The sequence below is a fragment of the Mytilus edulis genome, chromosome 8 (assembly GCF_963676685.1).
Source record: "Mytilus edulis chromosome 8, xbMytEdul2.2, whole genome shotgun sequence".
Lineage (NCBI taxonomy): Eukaryota > Metazoa > Mollusca > Bivalvia > Mytilida > Mytilidae > Mytilus > Mytilus edulis.
Window position 1 is genome coordinate 17043109 of NC_092351.1, and position 22972 is coordinate 17066080.

General features: G+C 28.6%; 1 protein-coding gene across 2 annotated transcripts in view; it reads right to left on the reverse strand.

Moving 5' to 3' along the window:
* Window positions 1-22972, reverse strand: part of LOC139484958 (transcription initiation factor TFIID subunit 1-like) — a 49405-nt gene that overhangs the window by 18592 nt on the left and 7841 nt on the right. For both annotated transcript variants that reach the window (XR_011655210.1, XM_071269021.1), the window contains exons 6-28: window positions 21227-21386; window positions 20509-20711; window positions 19410-19589; window positions 18396-18609; window positions 14351-14458; window positions 13957-14057; window positions 12901-13023; window positions 12153-12221; window positions 11687-11806; window positions 11089-11262; window positions 10643-10816; window positions 9927-10117; window positions 9444-9558; window positions 8848-8989; window positions 5881-6011; window positions 5398-5478; window positions 4215-4484; window positions 3186-3270; window positions 2618-2717; window positions 1944-2067; window positions 1387-1506; window positions 652-788; window positions 41-206 (exon numbers count right to left, since the gene is read on the reverse strand). Coding sequence is in view for 1 of the 2 variants with exons in the window: in XM_071269021.1 (XP_071125122.1) it covers window positions 41-206; window positions 652-788; window positions 1387-1506; window positions 1944-2067; window positions 2618-2717; window positions 3186-3270; window positions 4215-4484; window positions 5398-5478; window positions 5881-6011; window positions 8848-8989; window positions 9444-9558; window positions 9927-10117; window positions 10643-10816; window positions 11089-11262; window positions 11687-11806; window positions 12153-12221; window positions 12901-13023; window positions 13957-14057; window positions 14351-14458; window positions 18396-18609; window positions 19410-19589; window positions 20509-20711; window positions 21227-21386 (3288 nt within the window). In the remaining variant the exon portion in view is untranslated. The remainder of the gene's footprint in view (window positions 1-40; window positions 207-651; window positions 789-1386; window positions 1507-1943; window positions 2068-2617; window positions 2718-3185; window positions 3271-4214; window positions 4485-5397; window positions 5479-5880; window positions 6012-8847; window positions 8990-9443; window positions 9559-9926; window positions 10118-10642; window positions 10817-11088; window positions 11263-11686; window positions 11807-12152; window positions 12222-12900; window positions 13024-13956; window positions 14058-14350; window positions 14459-18395; window positions 18610-19409; window positions 19590-20508; window positions 20712-21226; window positions 21387-22972) is intronic.

The following is a 22972-nucleotide window of genomic DNA, read 5'->3' on the forward strand; positions in this document are numbered from 1 at the left end:
AATTAGATGTTTGCAAGTATGTGAAACAGAAATTCTTTACCTTCGTATTCATGGGAGTCTCTATTTTCTTCTTCTTTTTAGCTGATGGTGGATTAAACTTATCTCTTTCTTCATTTCTCTTTATTCTCCTCAATCTTTCCTGCAATCTTCTCTTTTCTCTCCTCATTTCTTCCTTTAACTGATCATCCATTGCAGCAACTTGTTTACTGAAACCAATTATATTTCAGGATAAAGTAATTTATAAAGTAAAGGTCTATATTTTGTCTATAAAATTCACTATAAATCTGAATGATACCAAACAAAATTCAAATAGTGTGTCATCATTGTCAGTAGCTTCAGAAATCAATTTTTAATATTTGTTTTTTTTTAAACTGTCTCATTGACCTTTACCTTTCTCTGCTTGACTTGTATATTTATTAAGATCTATTTAAGATTTTATGTCACTTATTTCTTATGAAAAACATTCATCTGGGGAGGTTTTCAGTCTCACATATGGTCGGGTACTAGTATTAGCAAATGCTCATAAATACTTTAAACAGACTGACTAATTGCATGATTCATGCTGGCTAAGTGTCTAGTGGCAAACAATTTGTCTATGTTCAGGATCTGAATGACACAATCATAACAATGATATATTTCCTAATTACTTACATAAAATTAGGATCTTTCTTCTCTCTGATTTTGCAGTATGTATCAATAATAACAGGTTTGGTTACCCATTCTGTTCTGATGAACACTTTACCATCCTCTGTTTTAAAGGTTCTTGTTATCTTCAATTTCTTACCACCCTTGATGTACAAAAAATAGTATCAATAATTTTAACAAAATACAGCACTTATGAGCTTGAAATATAAAAATACATGTAGATATTGAAAATTTCTAAGACATTCAACAACTGGTATAGTAAAGTAACCTTATGACCCTGTGTGTATCTTTATATGTATAAGTTGTGAAGTAAATTTATAATCTTTATAGACTTAAAACCCAAAAATCTTATCCTTCACAAAATGTCTAGCAGTTCCCAAAATATCCATTAAAATGTTTTATGCTATAAAAGTTATGCTGATTATAATTCTTTTATCTTGTAATCTTAACCTCAACTCTTAACTATGTAAAAACATGATACAGCCAGGTAAAGACTATTACAAAATTAACATACATATGAAACTTAACAAGCATCCCATTTGAATGGTTTTACATTAGTAATTTTTTTGGGGCCATTTACAGCTTGCTGTTCAGTGTGAGGCAAGGCTTTGTGTTGACGACCGTACTTTGACCTATAATGATTTACTTTTTATATTGTGAATTGGATGGAGACATTGGCACTCATACCACATCTTTCTGTATCTATAAACTAAATTCTCAAATAAAATAAGCCAAACTTACGATTGATGGTGTTGAATCACTGTCATCTTTTCTTTTCTTCCCTTTATCTTTAGGATCATCCCCTCCACATAACATCTTGTGTAATTCTTTTCTTTCTTGTTCTTCTCTTTCGTGACTTAACTGTTAAAGTTAAGTACATTTATAAACCAGATTTACATGATTTTTAGTCATGTGAATTGTTATAATTAGGAAGTCATATAGTTTTACAGCAAAAAGTAAACAAATTTTGCAGTAAAATCTGTATGCCACAAAAAAATGGCCTTACTAAATAGGGCCCAGTTCTAAAACATACTTTATGTACAATTACACAAATTAACTTTTCACAAAATAATCATAATAAATCTAAAATAGTAAATTATATCGCAGTGATCACATTTAACACCAAAGTACATTTGTAGGTTAAGGAATATTTAAGATTTTGAGGAATAAAAATGGACAGATATATCATTTGGCATAAAAATTCAGTTTAAATCACCGTCTGAATTAAGAATAACCAAACAAAGTTGGTGCCAAAAAGTAATAACTTGAAAGGTATAAGCAATATGAATAAAGTCTACCTGAGAACTTGTTTTCTTGTTTGAAAGCATACTCTCCAGATTTTTACCCATTTCTTCAAAATCTGATTCATCAGCAGAACTTGAATCTTCATCTGTTGAGAGAACTTCAGTAGAGGCAAGAACTCTGTAACACAGAAAAATGCATTCATCAGTCTTATTCTCAACAAGAAAATGTGAAATCTTAACATAAGAATAACAGCTTCTTAGTGATTCATTGTTAAGTTATAGCTTATTATACTTCTTGGATAAATCTGTCAAAAGTTTATACAATAATTTAAACCATAAAATTGTAATTCACAGCATCATATAGAAATCAGCCTAATATAAATTTAAATGAATATCAATACATCTGGCATTCTATCTCTGGTTGAAAAAGTCTTATGCAAAGTCTGTAAATGTTTGAAAATTGAGTTGTTATAAGAACCATACAAAACAGACATCTTTCAAGTCATATTTGAATGTACCAAAATTAATCAAAGTCTTAAACATGTACATGTATATGTGTACTTGCATAAGGTCTATTTCCAACGCAGCTCATAAGATTGCTGTTTATCAAAAAAAAATATTTATGGAGTAAAAAAAAATTGTAAATAAATCATTGGTATAATGTAAAATTTTATCCTTACTTGACATAAGTTCGCTGACACCCAATTCATAAGGATCATCATACAAACCTATTTTGTACATCAAATATCCTCTGACATTCCTCTTTATATCTCTCTTGATGTTCTGCTACAGAGAACCTGTTACCTCTGGCAAACTTTCCCATTCCACCTGTTATAATAATTACTTTCTTTAGTATTCAATATATATTGAGTTCATGTATATCACATTTTTATCTTTTGATAAAAGTAGAAGTATTTTATGAACTTTATTAACATACTTCTTTGACAGGGAACATCTAATGAGACACTCAAAATCTTTAAAATAATTTCATGAAGTCAACATGATCAGCATATAATGAACTAATAACACATCGTGAAAAAAAAATCTTTCTTAAAAACATTGATATATTTTATATAATGTTCATTCATGTGTATATTTATGTATATATTGGAGAAGACGTTACTAAGTTGAAAAACTTGTGTCTAATCCATTTGTCTCTTTTTGGAACAATAAAATATGTTTAAACTATTGATATATGTGCATGTGGTACTTATAAGATTACAACAACAATCTTTGTACTTTTTTGTGTGAAAATGAACACATTCATAAAACTACATGATTATATAATGATTTTACCTTTTGTATCCTGACCAGCCTTAGCTTGCTCTGTTGACATCGTTCTGACAACATCTATAACTTCCCATCGAGATAACTTCTTCATCTATAATATAGAATAAAATTGAGAATATGTCAAAGAAACAACAACCAAAAAAGAGCAGATAACAGCTGAAGGCCGCCAATAGGTCTTTAACACAGCAACATGATCACACAACTGTGGGTGACTTCACACCATATTCAGGAATTAAAGGGTGAGAGTACAGTTAACTCTCATTGTCTCGAACTTGGTTGAAATGAAATTTCAACTGAGTCATAATTTCCTTAGCGCCTAAATTTCATTTCTTTACAAGTATATGTTCTTCTTCAACCATATCCATCTGGATTTACCTTAGTCTTACCAAGCTGAACAAGAGTTGTTTCCCTTGTTTATTCTAATCTTCTGGATTTACCTTAGTCTTACCAAGCTGAACAAGAGTTGTTTCCCTTGTTTATTCTAATCTTCAGTATTAGTTTCAGTTGAACTATGGGTTTCTCAAAATATTTCTCAGTCAGACTAAGTTTGAGATAAAAATTCTACTTTATACTTGAAAAGTTTTGAATAATATGAATTGATACATAACATTTTTCAAATTATGTAGGACACATGAAAAAAGGTTTTCAGAATGTGTTATAATTCATTGGTATGGTCTAAAATGGCTGTAGGTCAAGATAGAATCAATTCTTGTATAAAAGGCAAATGTATTTAAACATGTTCAACAATTATAAATAATGCTATTGCAACTTGTAACACAGAAATATGCATTTTGTCTCCTTCCAGGAACTCCCCCAACACCACCAAAAAAAACCATCAACAATTAAATGGACTGCATTGTTACTGAACATAAAATGATATCAATACAATGTATCAGTAATTTTTTTCCTTAAACTGAACTGGTCAGAAAACTTACAGATGAACATAACCTTCCTTATTTTCTGAAATACTTCTGATAGTTTTGTATAAACATGTACAATATCATGTAGTTATGAAATTATCTTTTTTTGAAATACCTCTGCTTCAGGAACACCAAACTTTCTCAGTAGTTGTTTAGCATCTTTGAGAGGTAGTTTTCTGAGATCAGCATCAGTTCCAGTCACAGTTTTTTTGACAGGGGTATTATCCTTTCCCTCATCTCTTGGCTGAGGCTTGTTAGGCACCTTCACATAAGAGAATCCCTCCCCACAACCTGTTGGGTCTGCTGGTCCAGACAGGTCCAGGAGACATTTCCCTTTCATTGCACCTATATAAGCTCTAGTTGTATTCCATGGAGCTGTTTTGACCTAAATAGAAATTATGTAGATTCAAATTATAACAGAAATGAAATCATAATTATATTGACTATAAATTGTGAGGTATTTGTATAAGTCAAAACCATAGAGAATACAAATGTCAAACAAATGAATAAACAAGAATGTGTCCATAGTACACAGATGCCCCACTCGCACTATCATTTTACATGTTCAGTGGACTGTGAAATTAGGGTTAATACTTTAATTTGATATTAAAATTAGAAAGATCATATCATAGGGAACATGTGTACTAAGTTTCAAGTTGATTGGACTTCAACTTCATCAAAAACTACCTTGACCAAAAACTTTAACCAAAACTTTAACCTGAGCTTTGCACTATCTTTTTCTTTGTTCAGTGGACCGTCAAATTGGGGTCAATACTTTAATTTGGCATTAAAATTAGGAAGATCATATCATAGGGAACATGTGTAGTAAGTTTCAAGTTGAATGGACTTTAACTTCATCAAAAACTACCTTGACCAAAAACTTTAACCTGAAGTGTCACGAACAGACACACCGACAAACTGATGGACGGACGAACGTACGCATGGATGAAAGGATGCACAGACCAGAAAACATAATGCCCCTCTACTAGGTAGGCATAAAAACATAACAAACCTTTATTTTCCTTAAGTAATAGCTTTTTTAGGGGTTTAATAGGATATTGGTCATTTGACCTTTAATTGCTTACATCCACATAATCCAATCTCTGGTGGATAGTTGTCTCATACAGATCATATCGTCAAACCACCAATATGGTACAATAAAGGTTAGCATACTTTCATCAGACTATCAATAAAACACACTTCAGGTTATCATACTATCAATAAGACCAAATGAACTAACCAGTTGCATGAGATTGATTTGTTTATGATATAATGTGAGTAAAGAATGAGTAACATACCTCATCATCTAGCTTCATCTGTGTATCTTCATCGTCATTCTCATCAACAGCAAACAAGGATTTCTCTCCATAACCAGCATCCTATTGTAACAAATATATTTATAATGTGAGAAAACAGGCTAAATAAGATAAATTTAACTTTGCATTATATAAATCTTACAAAATAATACCCATTTAGGGTTTTACTTCATTGTTTTGGCAGCAATAATGTTTTAATCTGTAGTTTCATTGTAAATATTTTAATCAATAAAATGTGTAGATTGTGAAAACTAATATTTGAGATTATTTTTATCCTCCACTTTTTGTTTGTTAGAGGTCTTCAGGAAATTCTCTATTTCTTAATTTCTGAATAGAAAAGTCAATTGTTAATGGCGAAGGTGCAAAATATAATTTGTTAAACAGAATTTACATTTTTAAATTTACCTAAATTTTTGTCATTCAATCTTATTGATGAATTTTAACAGTCAAAACTAAGTGACTAACCTTTAACCTCTGTTCAGCAGACAACATACTATAATAAGCACAGCATTGTTCGGGAGATACCATTGCTCTCATTTCATCCTCTGTAGGTAATCGGAAATCTGGCTTCAACACCCACCAATTAGAGTCCATACCTTAAATGAGCAACAAAACTAAACATAGGATAACAAAGTTAGGTATCGTGAAGTGAATAAATTAGATTTTTAACATGGGCATGAAATATGACAATAGAAGGTCAAATTGTTAGGTGATGATGAAACATGTTATCAACAATGCGAACAGATTTTTATTTTAATTGGTTCTGATACAATGTTTTGGCAACATGCATATTTGTTGGCTATAAGCTCACGAAATATGTTTCTGGGAAAATGATTGCAGAAAATTAAAAAGTTTCATAAACTATTACAAATTATTTGAGTAACTGTGTATAAATATAGTCTATCTGAAACATAACAGCAAAGTAATATCCTTTACTTGTATATTTTACTACTAAACATCTAACCATGAAGGTGTCTATAAATAGCAGGCTCTTTTCACTTAAATGACAATTTATAAATGATTTATAAAAGAATACATTATCTAAAACTTTAAATGATATCAAGAATTGTGTCATAATTATTAAAACAATATATGCACAGCTACCAGAATATTTCAACACAAGCTGTTACATATTGATCTTTAGTAATAAATACAAGTAAATTGTATGTGTAATACAATCACTGGCAATCGTTCTATATCAGCCATTCTAAAGGTATTGATATAAGTCATGGTAACAAAGACTTTATCAAACTGCAAAATCCCTAATCAGTATTATTTCATGCCACATGATTTATGTAAATCATAAAAAAAACCAAAAAAACACAATATAACACAGTGTTTCAAACCTGAACCAATGTAATCCATCAAGCAGTGCTCTTGCGGTTATATTGGTGTTACAGGTTGACAAAGATGTTATATGGAAAAGTCTTGATATTCTTTATTTATCATGATGTTATCTTTGATATTAGACACCATGCCTAAAACTGACTTGTGTTCGGTAATAACCACAAGAAATATTTATTCACAGTCTTCGTTATCTTTTCATACTTCAAAAGCTTCCAATTTTGTTATTTTTCTTGACCAATCTTTTTAGTTGATTTCTTGAAGTTATTTTCTGTTATGCACATCAGAATATTATAAAAAGGTTTAGGAAGAAAAACAAAGATATTGTATAAACACATTTGTTGTCACGGTGACTGGTTTATATTTGCTAAGACCTGAAAACAGCACCTATCTTTTCATTGCTCAAAATGAACCAGAAGCTATTAAAGGACCAGTTAAGATTCATAATCTGTTTATATGTCTATGCCATAGTTGAAAAAAAATACCCATGCTTAAAAAGTTTATAAATATCATTACAATATTATGGTTTTTAATCAAATTTGCCATGCCTTTGCACAAAACTAAAAGGTTATCATTTTATCTGCTCTCAAAAAGAATTCTGGGGAAAACCTAGCCCTTTAAGCATTGGTTAGGGGCAGATATTTGGCAGTAAATCGTGAATAGAAAAAGCCTTGATAATAATAGCATCAAAAACGATATATATACCAAGCCCTATTTACAGAACAGTTTTGAAAGGAGTGTTAAGGGATTATTTGGCTATTAAAATTTTTTTTTTTATACAAAACAAAATCAGAAATTTTGCAGTAGACACTTTGGTAGACATGTGTGTGCTAGGTCTAAATTGTAAAGTCTTTCATACTCTTTTGTGATCTCTTGTTAAATGTAAAAGCTGTTGTTAGTCCTGGTTACCATTTTTACAAGGTCATATACATATAAGGAGTAAATAAATGCAGTAATATAATCAGGTCACTTAAGTTCAGAAACATTAAATGTGAAGTCATTGTATGTTACAAAAAAAGGTCATTGTACATCTACTTATTGAGCAACAGCCTTACCCTTAAAGATATTTTGATCACATCACATCACATCTTTGAATGAGATAAAGCAATACAAAATGTTGGGTAAGGCTGTTGCTAATATTCAAATAGAGATCTTAAAATGAGGCAATTTAGGCAGTTTTGTCTTGTATTCATGAATTTGAATGCACAAATCAATCTTGTGAATACTTTTCTACCATTAGACATCTAACAGAGTAAAGATTTGTGATAATCTAAATCACAATAAATCATAAATTTTCAATACTTAATAATTTCAGTAATCGAAGGGCCAAAAAAGCCCTCATCATACTTTCTCCTTTATCATGCATAACAAATAAAAAAAAAATAATTCTAAAATATTTTAGAATTGAAAAAAGTTAAAATATGGTAACAAAAAATTACAAATAATGTAATTAATAAATTGAGAAACAAAAATTCTATATAAGTATTCTACCTGCAGTTGCTAAACAAACAAATCAACAAAAATTTCATCTATTTGTAACACAATGCATAACTAACACTTAAATTAGGAATGAATTCATGTGGCTTTTTCTATTCTATATGATAAAATATTTAGAATGTCTTTAATTTCATAAAAAAATATTTCACTGATTTCTGACAAATAAAAACATGTTTTTTCAATTGATAATAAGTTTTAATTTCATTATTTTGAAATGAACTTAAATCTAACATAAAATGATTTTCCAATCGATATATGTTATTCCATTTTTCATTATGTGTATTTTTGTCTTATGCAATTGCATTGAGGGTCTGATTATATATTAAATGACAAATAAACATTTTCACATAAGACTTTAGATCATATGGAAGGATGAATAGCTGTCTAGATCTGTACACCATAAAATAGTTTTTCAAAGCCATTAGTATGCAAACTTTGACACCATCTATTTAAACAGGGTAATTAGAAGACAAAAATTAATGCTATCAAAGACTGGTATCATTTGAAAGGGCTAGTGTATGTAGATAGAATGGTTTACTATAGAATGCTGACATTTGCACATTCGTACATTATCTAAGCCTGTTTAATCACCTGTTCTTTTAAAGTCTGCACATAACTTGAGACGTTTTCTAATACTACTTTCTGAATGTGACGGGAATGCCTTTTTGATATCATCCATCTTAATCCTTCTTGGATTATCTTTACTCTTCCAAAATAATCTATATATAAACACCTTTAAATAGATACAGAAAGTATTATATGAAAATAATCTATATAAAAACACCTATAAATAGACAGAGAAAAGAAAAAGAAAGTCAAATATGAATGTCTTGTATATTGTCTACTATATTCATTTTGGGCTATTCAAGAAATAAAATAGTAGTCACTAGTGAATTGGAGTTACCATGCATAACAATATGGTTCATCGCCTTCATGTAAGAACATTATAAACTACTAGTTATAAATTAGGTGAATATCAATATTAATGTTACCATCCTTAGTAAAAGTTCATTGTTTGAACTTTCAATTCTTATCAAAATGTACTTTCAAGGATAATAAATTAAATTTAAGTCTGATTTCAAACACAAAGTCCTTAACTTTACAAAGATATTAATGATATTAATGTATTCTTTTGTGAATAAATGATTCAATAAAAAATAAAATAACTGATATTATATATTTCTCACTTGTAAGAAGTCTCTTATAAAGTTATTGGCTCGTTTTGAGTTAGGTCCAGGAACTTCTGTCATAGGACATTCTTGGCCAATAGCGTAAATTGTGTTAATTTCACGGATATTGTACCTAAAAATAAATGCATATGTTAACTTTATCGTATATAATTTTGTGTCACTTTTGTATGCAAGTTTTGTCTACTGAAATGTTTATATATGATGGTATTTGATATGAGGTATATGAGTTTTGTCATCTTAAGCACCATGCAGTTACTTTCTGGATGTCATCTTATGTATTAAACCAATCCAAATTTGAACTTTTCCATAAGAATTTTATTAAGATATTTTCTCATGACTGTCTACCCTATATTCAATTTTACTAGATGCAATGCATTGCAAAATAGTCTCATATCATTACCAGTAGTGCTAATAGATATGCTGTAGATGGCACTTTTTCTGGATAAACAAACCTTAATTTCTTTTAAGTTTAGTACTTACCCCTGTCTGTTCCTAATGATAAGAAAATCTGTCTGAGGGACATCATGTTCATATATCGGTGCTCTGTACATATTGTTTTCAAATGCCTGTAGACTTTGTCCTGGTACCAGAGAACCCAGGAATGGTGAAGTATGGGCATAGGCTAACTCTCCAAACTTAAATACTGGGGGATTGGAATCCTTGCCGGGTTTCTGAAAAAAAAAACCAATATCTGATCATATAAATGGTTTACAGCACTGTCTCAATCTTATCATTTTGTCGTAATTTATTCCGCAAATGACTCATAAATTATATGTTTCATTCAACTTACCAAATTAATATATATATCATAATTTGATTTCATTGCTGAGGCCAAAAATAAAAATTCAAGTAAACAAATAGTAAACAAAAATTTCTCAATATCAATTACCATTTCAGTAACAACAATATTTTGACCAATACTTCAATGATTTTGACCACTGCTTGAAGATATTGATCACTACTTAGTGATACAAATATTAAACCTAAATGTATTACGACAAATACATGACACGTTTTGATTTCTTTCGGGTTTTAATATCTTTATTGTATAGTCATTGTCGATGATTTAAAAGCTTTAGGAGACAAAGGGTATTTACCATAACCAAACCAATACAAACATCTTGAGGTTATGATGTGTTTTTCACTTTTAATTTTCACCTTGAAACAATTCAATATAATAATAAAATTTAACCAACCCTTTTATAATAGTTTTTAATCTTGGTTGCCATGCCAACTTGGTTGATAAGAGGGGGATGTTCCTCTGAATATTCTGCTAAAAATAAATCTCCATCCATTCCGGTGAGATCTTGTGGTGTTCTCATAAAGAATATATCTCCTCCACCAAAGGCTTGTCGCTCCTGGTCTCTTAACTAGGGATTAATGAAAACATTACAATTAATTTTTTTAATACATAAATGATAAAGTGTTTTTTTTTATGAAAAAAGTACTTCTAAGAAACTTAAATAATGACTTAATATTTCAATTAAATAAGTTCAACATTTTTTATTATTTCTTTTAAGAAAAATATTGCATTCTTCCTTTGAAATTAGAAGCTTTCTGTGTTTTATACAGTAGTAATTAAAAAAAAAATAGTTTTGTCAATTTGAATGTAAGAAATTAAAACAATTTAGTGTCTACTTACCCTTGCTTTACGTTTAATTGTTTTAAGTAATGGTGTAACATAATGTGGACCTTTTGTTGCCACCGGACCATGTGAGTATTTCTTCAATGGATGCCGATGAAACTGTCGTAGTTTGATAGGTCCCATATGTGTGGGGAAAAATGGCTGACGTAGCTCAAGGCCAGGAGTGGAATGCTGAAAATCAATTAATATCCAATAAATACACATACAGACAGACAAAAATATATAAGAAAGCATTTATATATTATTCAAAATTTCCCTCAATTATTCAATATTCATTAGATTTTAATGAGACCTTCATGTTAGTCCGTCTTTAAATAAAATGTCCCTTTAAAAAGCCTTTAACACACTGTCAATGAATGTTTTGTCATATACAACTAAATATGAACAAACTTGCTTTCCCCCTGAATTTTGTAATTCTACACCGAAATAAAGCTCTCTTTAAACATCTGAGTGAACCATTGGGCATTTCTCAATAATTAATTAGATCTATAATAACTAGAAATTTCTGGATAACTTACACAACATTAAGCTGAACTTTAAATATAAGCAATTATAAATTAGAATGGAAACAGAGAATGTATATACAAACAAATACCTGTATTAGACTAGATCCCATGGTTCCTTTCAATGCAGATTCTAACAATTTAGGATTGTAATACTCATCGTTGGAGAGATTAAATGGATCTTTGACTGGCATATTGGGAGTTGTCTGGTCCTGAGGAGTAAAATTAATATCATAATAAGGTATACATTGTATATGAAATGGCAAAATAATGCTATTGGCAAAAGTGTATGACATTCAATTCATTCCTTTTGTAAATTTTTACACCAATTAATGTCAAATTTAGTAAGTGACTGTGTGCATGCATATTTACCATTTCACTTAAATGCTAATAGCAGGTTACTGATACATTTAGCAGCTCTATTTACAATCTATGGTTGATTCAATTGTATTCTTTTCATTATTAGGGTATCAAACACAAAACCACTCTCAAGAAAAAATCAAAAGATCCAGATACCGGACACCAGGAAGTAATTCAAATTGAAATAAAACTAATTACCTCATCATCTTCTTCATCATCTTTAATAAGTCCTGCCTTTCCTAGAAGTAACTTAGATTTCTTTATTTCCTAGAGAGAAAAAAAAAACAAATTTAGCAAATATATATATATATTCTACAATTGTTTAATGTAGGCCATCTTATGTATTTATAAAAATATAATTACATATAATGAAGTTGAACTACAAAATAAATAAAACCAGTTAAAGGTCTAGGGATAAGAAGGCATGTATTTTGCATAAAATTTTCCAGATTTTTTTGTTTTTATTATTTTTATAGATGAATGTTATTATTGTGTTTATATAAGTGCAAGGTTCACAGAAGAATGTGTATGTTTTGTTGAACTGTTGATTACTTGCTGAATATGATTTACAATACTAAATCTGATAGAAATAATGAATTGTTTTTTAGTTTTTTCATTGTTCCGAATGTCATCCCACACTTCTCTGTCTACAATATAATACTACACAAAAACTTTTACCAACATTAAATACAAAATGGGGGGCAAGTGTGAAATGACACCCATGAGAGTATAAAACCATCTTAAATTTGTCTTTTTTAATTATTTTGTCAAAAAATATTGCAATATTACTCATCATGATGTCAGAATAACAAAATACCTATGATAATACATATTCTCTGAAATTTCAATTTTCAAGATGAATATGATAATATGGAAAATTTCTTTGGGGACTTTCATAAATCAGTCCAAAATTGGTATTTTTCCTCCCTGGTCCTGATATCTATACCTTTTCTTTCTTCAATGGTTCCTCTTTAGCATTAGGATCTCTATCCTCAGGTATTTCCAATATAATATTGTCATCATTAGGGTCTAGTGTTAGAATCTTAGGCTTAGGAATCTTATCCATGTTCTGAAAATATAATATAAGTTGTTATTTATTACCTTTTTGAAACTGACCAACTAAGAAACTAATTGACATTTTTCAGTTTACTTAACTGATGTCTGTTTGTTCTATACATGAATTATCATATTTTCTTAAACCGTTTTTCAATACAAAAGTATTTACAACTAAAATTTTACAATAGTTGTTCAACATTTGACCAAGTTTTACTATTCATATATTTAACAGTGGTTTCTGGTAGCTAAATTCTCGCCTCGTCAATCCATCGATACAATGATCATTCATGCATATCTTAGATTGTAGATAACCAAACCTTTTCCTCTTGACCTATCAAGTGGTCAAGACACAAGCATCAAGATATAGCTGTTATTTATTTATTCTGTTAAATAAATATAGATTCTTTCACTGTAAGAGTATGATCTGATATTTATTTATTAGAGTCATTTGAATTTTCAAATTTAAAACAAGAGGCTTGCCGAGCACTTAAAATATTTAAAATTTAACTGTGGAGTGTTGATAAATATTGAATTGCACAAAATTTGTTAGTAGAATCTGTTTCTCTAATGATTTTTAAACGATATGCAGACAAATTCAATCCTCCCCTTTCGAATGATCTGCAAAAATGTGGCATCATCATGGTCTCCTTTTTCATGAAGTCGCAATAGGAAAATCTGAGGAAAGCAAGAAAATTTGACATCATAATCTAATTTTGACCAATGATGAACTGAGAACAAAGGAACCACATGTTGATTAAATAAAAATAATCAACAGGTCAGCAAAAGGATAAATCGCAAAAATAGTAGAGAAAGTAATTTAGCTAATAAGATGCCATTCTGAAATGGTTGATACCAAAACAGTTTTCTGTAAAATATTTCAATCACAGACCTATTATTCATGTTTTTCTTGTAAAATTATGCAATTTATTATTGTCTTATATATTACCTGAGCATCCCATATGATATCATCTTCCCATCTGCCATAAATAAGTTCATAGTTCTCTATTGGAAATATAGAAAACCATTCTTGATTTTTATCATCTGATTCTGAAATGAATACTTTAAATTATATTGGATGTAAGATACATGTATTGCACAAAATGTTTCTTAAAATAGAAAGATTCTTAATGTGTACCATAATGTACATAAAAATTAATTGACAACAAAATTGCTATTTGGTTGATATTATTCAATACAATGGAAATACCTAAAAGGCCAACTGGTTCAAATTATTTAAATATACAGAACAATATTCTATCAATTTTGGAGAATGAGCTTAAGGCTAACAGGTCTAAAATTTGACAGATGCATCACTCTTTATATTACATTATTCAACATACCTTTCTGTCCATGGTGAAACATTGGAGATATCCCTGGAATGGTCTTAGAATAACCAGGTAACTGTGGAAATTTAGGAACCATGCCTGTGTAACTCTCTCCTGGTTTACCTGTAAATATATTATATCTTAAAAATATGTATCCTTCTCCTAGTTTATCTATAAATATATTATATCTTAAAAATATGTATCCTTCTCCTAGTTTACCTATAAATATATTATATCTTAAAAATATGTATCCTTCTCCTAGTTTACCTGTAAATATATTATATCTTAAAAATATGTATCCTTCTCCTAGTTTACCTATAAATATATTATATCTTAAAAATATGTATCCTTCTCCTAGTTTACCTGTAAATATATTATATCTTAAAAATATGTATCCTTCTCCTAGTTTACCTATAAATATATTATATCTTAAAAATATGTATCCTTCTCCTAGTTTACCTATAAATATATTATATCTTAAAAATATGTATCCTTCTCCTGGTTTACCTGTAAATATATTATATCTTAAAAATATGTATCCTTCTCCTAGTTTACCTATAAATATATTATATCTTAAAAATATGTATCCTTCTCCTGGTTTACCTGTAAATATATTATATCTTAAAAATATGTATCCTTCTCCTAGTTTACCTATAAATATATTATATCTTAAAACTATGTATCCTTCTCCTGGTTTACCTGTAATCCTAGTTTACCTGTAAATATATTATATCTTAAAAATATGTATCCTTCTCCTAGTTTACCTGTAAATATATTATATCTTAAAAATATGTATCCTTCTCCTAGTTTACCTGTAAATATATTATATCTTAAAAATATGTATCCTTCTCCTGGTTTACCTGTAAATATATTATATCTTAAAAATATGTATCCTTCTCCTGGTTTACCTATAAATATATTATATCTTAAAAATTGGTATCCTTCTCCTAGTTTACCTATAAATATATTATATCTTAAAAATATGTATCCTTCTCCTTGTTTACCTATAAATATATTATATCTTAAAAATATGTATCCTTCTCCTAGTTTACCTGTAAATATATTATATCTTAAAAATATGTATCCTTCTCCTAATTTACCTATAAATATATTATATCTTAAAAATATGCATCCTTCTCCTAGTTTACCTATAAATATATTATATCTTAAAAATATGTATCCTTCTCCTAGTTTACCTATAAATATATTATATCTTAAAAATATGTATCCTTCTCCTGGTTTACCTGTAAATATATTATATCTTAAAAATATGTATCCTTCTCCTGGTTTACCTGTAAATATATTATATCTTAAAAATATGTATCCTTCTCCTAGTTTACCTATAAATATATTATATCTTAAAAATATGTATCCTTCTCCTAGTTTACCTATAAATATATTATATCTTAAAAATATGTATCCTTCTCTTAGTTTATCTATAAATATATTATATCTTAAAAATATGTATCCTTCTCCTGGTTTACCTGTGAATATATTATATCTTAAAAATATGTATCCTTCTCCTAGTTTACCTGTAAATATATTATATCTTAAAAATATGTATCCTTCTCCTAGTTTACCTATAAATATATTATATCTTAAAAATATGTATCCTTCTCCTAGTTTACCTGTAAATATATTATATCTTAAAAATATGTATCCTTCTCCTGGTTTACCTGTAAATATATTATATCTTAAAAATATGTATCCTTCTCCTAGTTTACCTATAAATATATTATATCTTAAAAATATGTATCCTTCTCCTAGTTTACCTGTAAATATATTATATCTTAAAAATATGTATCCTTCTCCTAGTTTATCTATAAATATAATATATCTTAAAAATATGTATCCTTCTCCTAGTTTACCTATAAATATATTATATCTTAAAAATATGTATCCTTCTCCTAGTTTACCTGTAAATATATTATATCTTAAAAATATGTATCCTTCTCCTAAAAATATGTATCCTTCTCCTGGTTTACCTATAAATATATTATATCTTAAAAATATGTATCCTTCTCCTGGTTTACCTGTAAATATATTATATCTTAAAAATATGTATCCTTCTCCTGGTTTACCTGTAAATATATTATATCTTAAAAATATGTATCCTTCTCCTAGTTTACCTATAAATATATTATATCTTAAAAATATGTATCCTTCTCCTAGTTTACCTATAAATATATTATATCTTAAAAATATGTATCCTTCTCTTAGTTTATCTATAAATATATTATATCTTAAAAATATGTATCCTTCTCCTGGTTTACCTGTGAATATATTATATCTTAAAAATATGTATCCTTCTCCTAGTTTACCTGTAAATATATTATATCTTAAAAATATGTATCCTTCTCCTAGTTTACCTATAAATATATTATATCTTAAAAATATGTATCCTTCTCCTAGTTTACCTGTAAATATATTATATCTTAAAAATATGTATCCTTCTCCTGGTTTACCTGTAAATATATTATATCTTAAAAATATGTATCCTTCTCCTAGTTTACCTATAAATATATTATATCTTAAAAATATGTATCCTTCTCCTAGTTTACCTGTAAATATATTATATCTTAAAAATATGTATCCTTCTCCTAGTTTATCTATAAATATAATATATCTTAAAAATATGTATCCTTCTCCTAGTTTACCTATAAATATATTATATCTTAAAAATATGTATCCTTCTCCTAGTTTACCTGTAAATATATTATATCTTAAAAATATGTATCCTTCTCCTAAAAATATGTATCCTTCTCCTAGTTTACCTATAAATATATTATATCTTAAAAATATGTATCCTTCTCCTGGTTTACCTGTAAATATATTATATCTTAAAAATATGTATCCTTCTCCTAGTTTATCTATAAATATATTATATCTTAAAAATATGTATCCTTCTCCTAGTTAACCTGTAAATATATTATATCTTAAAAATATGTATCCTTCTCCTAGTTTACCTGTAAATATATTATATCTTAAAAATATGTATCCTTCTCCTAGTTTACCTATAAATATATTATATCTTAAAAATATGTATCCTTCTCCTGGTTTACCTGTAAATATATTATATCTTAAAAATATGTATCCTTCTCCTAGTTTATCTGTAAATATATTATATCTTAAAAATATGTATCCTTCTCCTAGTTTACCTGTAAATATATTATATCTTAAAAATATGTATCCTTCTCCTAGTTTACCTATAAATATATTATATCTTAAAAATATGTATCCTTCTCCTAGTTTACCTATAAATATATTATATCTTAAAAATATGTATCCTTCTCCTAGTTTACCTATAAATATATTATATCTTAAAAATATGTATCCTTCTCCTAATTTACCTGTAAATATATTATATCTTAAAAATATGTATCCTTCTCCTGGTTTACCTGTAAATATATTATATCTTAAAAATATGTATCCTTCTCCTGGTTTACCTGTAAATATATTATATCTTAAAAATATGTATCCTTCTCCTAGTTTATCTATAAATATATTATATCTTAAAAATATGTATCCTTCTCCTAGTTTACCTGTAAATATATTATATCTTAAAAATATGTATCCTTCTCCTAGTTTACCTATAAATATATTATATCTTAAAAATATGTATCCTTCTCCTAGTTTACCTATAAATATATTATATCTTAAAAATACAAAGTACAAAACACTGTATCTAGTGTGGAACTGGTGCTGTCAGTGTAATAGTCTTATTTTATCTGCTTAAATATCAAATCTATTTATCAGAAATTATAGCTCTGATAATATCCCTAAATTGTTAAGAAGAATGTGCAAGTTTCTTTGAAATTCTGTAATCAGTTGTCCAGGTTCAACTCATTGAAATTTAAAAAAAGTATCCAATATTTAAAGCTTTGCTTCATACTTTTGGCTTGAAAAGATCTAATACTGCAATTTGTTGACATATTTTATACTGGTCCTTTTAAATTTGACACTAGACATTCAGAATTGAGTAACCTTCAAGATTTCATAATTATTTTTGATTTATAACATTATTTCACTAATATTGCTTGCACTTTTAAAAAAACTCTACCTTGCTGTGTAAATTGTGTAGCTGTTCTGAATGTAGTACTAGGTATCCAGCCTGCAGACATCGCTTTCTGTTTGGATGAATTTAGGATTTTTTGTTTGACTTCCTCTCCATTCCATATGATGTCATCTTCCCAGTGCAACTGAGTCACCATCAGGTAAGCCTCATCTTCAAATGCATCATCTGATGGAATGTCTTCTTGGTCAGACTGAGATTTCTAAAATACATTTAAAGATTTATTTCAGAACAAGCTAACCACTTACTTTGAGTTGATAAGCTATGATATTTGCCGTTAACTCTATTTCCGTTAAGTCTATTTCTGGGTATTTGTAGAATGAAAGATTTTGCTATTCCTTTATATAAATGTTTTCTTATACAATGTAGATTCAATCATTTTTGAAAGTACAAGTTTTCTTAGATTGAAGACTCAAGCATTTCTCAGCAGATGCAAAAGTGAGAATGATGGACGAAAGAACAGTGAAACACTATATCATCCTGCTTCAGAAATTCTGTGTGTGTGGATGGGATAGAATGGTGTTATGTCAAAGACTAAAATGCTGTTTCTTTAATAGTGCAAATGTCTAGAATGTATTTGACAACTACTTTTACCCAAATAACTTTTGTGTAATTTGCGAGTAGAAAAATAATGCAAATATAAATTGTCGCAAACTAGTAAAACTTAGATCTTTCCTTATTGGACTGCATCAAGTAATTTTGAAAATCACAAATTTAAATCGCCTTGAAATTGGCATCAATGGACTTAACACAAAATAAAGTATCCACAAATAAGTTGGTTTATAGTATTCTGTTTGACCCTCAGACCTAACTTGTTAACCCAAGTCAATGGATTTAGGTAACTGATGAATATTCCTTGTATAAAAAAAACAGTTGTTGCCCTCTAATAACTATCCTGTTTCTCTTGGTTAAACTATTAAACTGCTATACATATTAATGCTTCCTGTATCTAAATACTGCAAGTAAAGTAAGTAACATTAAAACATTTCACTATCGTCATACCTGTTTAAGTCTGAATCCATAATCAAAGTTGTCTCCCGTTTCATCGACCCCTAACATATCGTACCAATAAGCAGCAGGTCCATACCTCCAGGGAGCTACCTCTGCCTTCTCCTCTACCTCACCTGTCACTAACTGTTGTCCTGAGGTTGTCTTTGCCTCTATTGGCTTCATTAATTTCTCCTGTAGAATAAATAAGAGTCATGACACTTGATTTACAGAAAATATGCAAATGTCAGCTACTGACTTTTATTTTCATAATAGTGACTCATAAAACATATTCTCAAAGTCAAGCAAGGATTTTACACATTTTTTATCTGTTATTGATATGACTAAATGTTTCAAAATTTTAAAGACAAGCCATGACTGAAAAGTGTGGTCCATTTCATTGTGTAATGTGGGTGTAAGGTATTTTCTCTAATTTTTGTGCTATTTCCTGACCGGTGTGAGAAAAATATTTCTCCTCACCAGTGAAAAATTTGTTCTTGGCAAATTATTGGTTGAAATTTAATTGTGACGTTAAATTTTCTTCTTTTCTTCTAAACTTTCTTATTGTGACGTCATGAAAAAAGGCGACCATGCCTGATGATGTCACATCAAAAGTACACAACTTTCCTCAAATATTTGAAAAGGAAGGATAAAAATCATTAGAGAAACAGATTCCACCACTGTAACTCATGGATTACTATATTTCTCCACTCTCAACAGTTAAATTTTAATTATTTAAAAAGCTCAGCAACCCTCGCGCTTTAAATATTAAGATTTAACTGTGTCGAGTGGAGAAATATCGTAATACACTTGTTGTAGTTATGGAATCTATATTTAACACAGATTCTTCATATAAAGAACTTTATATCAGAAGCTAATCCATGACAATATTTTTACAATGCTAAATAGACAGGTAAAACTCTGAGGTCAAGCTTTGGAACCAATAAATGAACAGTTACCATACCAAGACAGATGAATTTCACCCCCTGAAGTTCAACAAAATACAACTTGTTGACAAATATGATATGATATAATACGATGAATCTATTTCTTCAAAACTTCTTTTATAACTTAATTAAAAAAAAGCAACAAAGGAAATAATATTATATCAAACCTCATCATCCGACATTATCTCCTCAGGTCTGGCAGGTCGACCAAGGTTAAGTTGGAAAGTATCCTCCATTTCTTCCTCTGACCAATCTTCTTCCTCCTCACTGGGTGAAGATCTATCCTCTATTCCACTGTCCTGATTCTCTAGACCATGCATGATTCTCTGGGCGGCTGTCATGTGAGATAAATCCTTCTTGTCTTCATCAACTAATAAATATAGATCATATGGTTGTGCCTAGCATTATTTATGATAAACTTAAAGATAAGATGATGTGGTATGATTACCAAAGAGATAAATGTGAACCTGGACCAGATGATGTAGCAGTAAGCAACTATAGGACATCATACATTTTTCATTTATACTGAAACAATTTTTTTTTTGGTTGGACAGCTGTGTGTATCATTTTAATCCTTCTTTTTATTTATTGTTATTTTCATTTTTTAATGAGGAGATTTGCATAAAATTTGGAAATGGAATTAACCTGGTTTATAAATTTTTGAATAAATGCTGCATTTGTAAAATTCTTGGTTGTGTTTGAGTTATTTGGATTGTTTTTAAATACATTGTTTAAGATTTTGAAAATTATAAATCGAAGGAATATATATATCTCAAAATCCCATTTCAAAATTGACCTCTGAAGTGATAATTCAGTTTATCAAATGCTATACAAACATGACAAACAGTTAAATATTTCCCAAAACTAATGTGTCATATTGCATACCATCAGCATCGTAAACATTCTCAAGTTTTTCCTCCTTATATTCCTCTTTCCTTCCATCAGGATGTTTATCATCCTTTCCATCTTCTGTTTTCTTCTTCTTTTTCTTTTTATAAAGATGTGGTACATGTACTGGTTTAAATAGTCTAGAAAATCTCAAAACCTGAAATAGCATCAAAAACAATATATTCTATATTATCATATCAATAAATACAGTTTAATAGATATTATTACTGAAGCAAGTTAAGGAACATGATAACTATTGACGGCCAGGCTTATTTCATCAGACAAACCATTTATATTACATAATTTCATAGTCATATTTAGTCCAAATAATAATCATATCTTTGAAGTCTGTTTTAATTTTCTGCTTTGGTGCCTTCCTGCAAGAGATCTATAAAAATAAAAATTCACTCATCACTAAATTTTTGTTTTTTTTTATATTTTGTTTTTTTTGTTTTGTTTTTTGTTGTTGTTTTTTTTTCTTTTTCTTAATCATCTTTTAATTCTTTTATTTATTAATTCTCTATACTTTTTTTTTGTATGTCCTTTTTGATAAGATACAATCATAAAATCCCAACAAAATGTTATTTTCAAGTTCTATACATTTTCTGATAGGTTGTACTATATTACATTCATATATATGAACTTACTGTTTGATAACTGTACTGTTGTATATTATATATGTTGGATAAAAAAAAAAAACATCACTTGTTGATAAATATTCCGTATCAACTTCACAAATAATACATGATGGTCTTGATGTATAGATTCTGCATACTGATGTTGTTTATCATCTTAACATGTTTTATTGTTCTTTCATTTGTCTTTGTTTTATTATTACAGTGAGTTGCTTATAGGTGTTACTGTAAAACTTTACCTATAGCTCAACCTGTTTTTAAAATTGACAACACAATAGGGACATTTAAATTGACCAGTTGGTATTGTTAGATTTAAATCTACCTTGATGCTACCTGTACAGATTTTTATTCACCTAACCCAAAGTTTCAGCATGCTTTTTTCCTGAACTTTTTCTTACCTAGGATTATTCTATTAAAAAATTGATAGGGAAGAAAATAGTTTTGGTTTTCATTGTTTTAAATCCCTGATATATATAATTTATCTATTTTTTACCTAAAATTCTAAATCAGTAAAAGATTAAATTAAATATGTATTACTATGTTTGAAAATTAAACTGTTTTTACACACTAAATGCTTCTTTAAAATTCTAACCCTTATATATAGTATTGTCCAGCTGCCAGTGAAACAAGAAATAGCTGTTCAGGTGTTTACAGTTTAAATTTTCAGATGGATATGTTGTTCATTTCTTCACATGTCCCTTCAAGATTCTCATTTTGGATTATTATTTGCAATGTTTGAAATCTTTTGGTGTCATTGTGCATACAATATTGGATTTATTTTATTTGAATTCACTTCTTAGATTTTTTATAGCAATTTTGCTTCTTAAAATGTGATGTGTTTTTTTCAAGATTTTATTGTCATGAAGGACATCAAGGAGGAAATAATTCATTCAAACTGTTTTGTGGGGCTTACATATGATGTTGTACATGTAAAATTCAAAAATAAGTTTGGAGTATACCTTGCTGTGTTTTTTCTTTGAAATCTATTATAATATTAGTGGGACTTTTGTGCATAAAATGCTGTGTTTGCTCAAGGAAATTCAAATTTTCATACGATGGGATTTAGTTATGTTAAAGATTAAAAAATTTCAAAACTGGAATTCAAGTA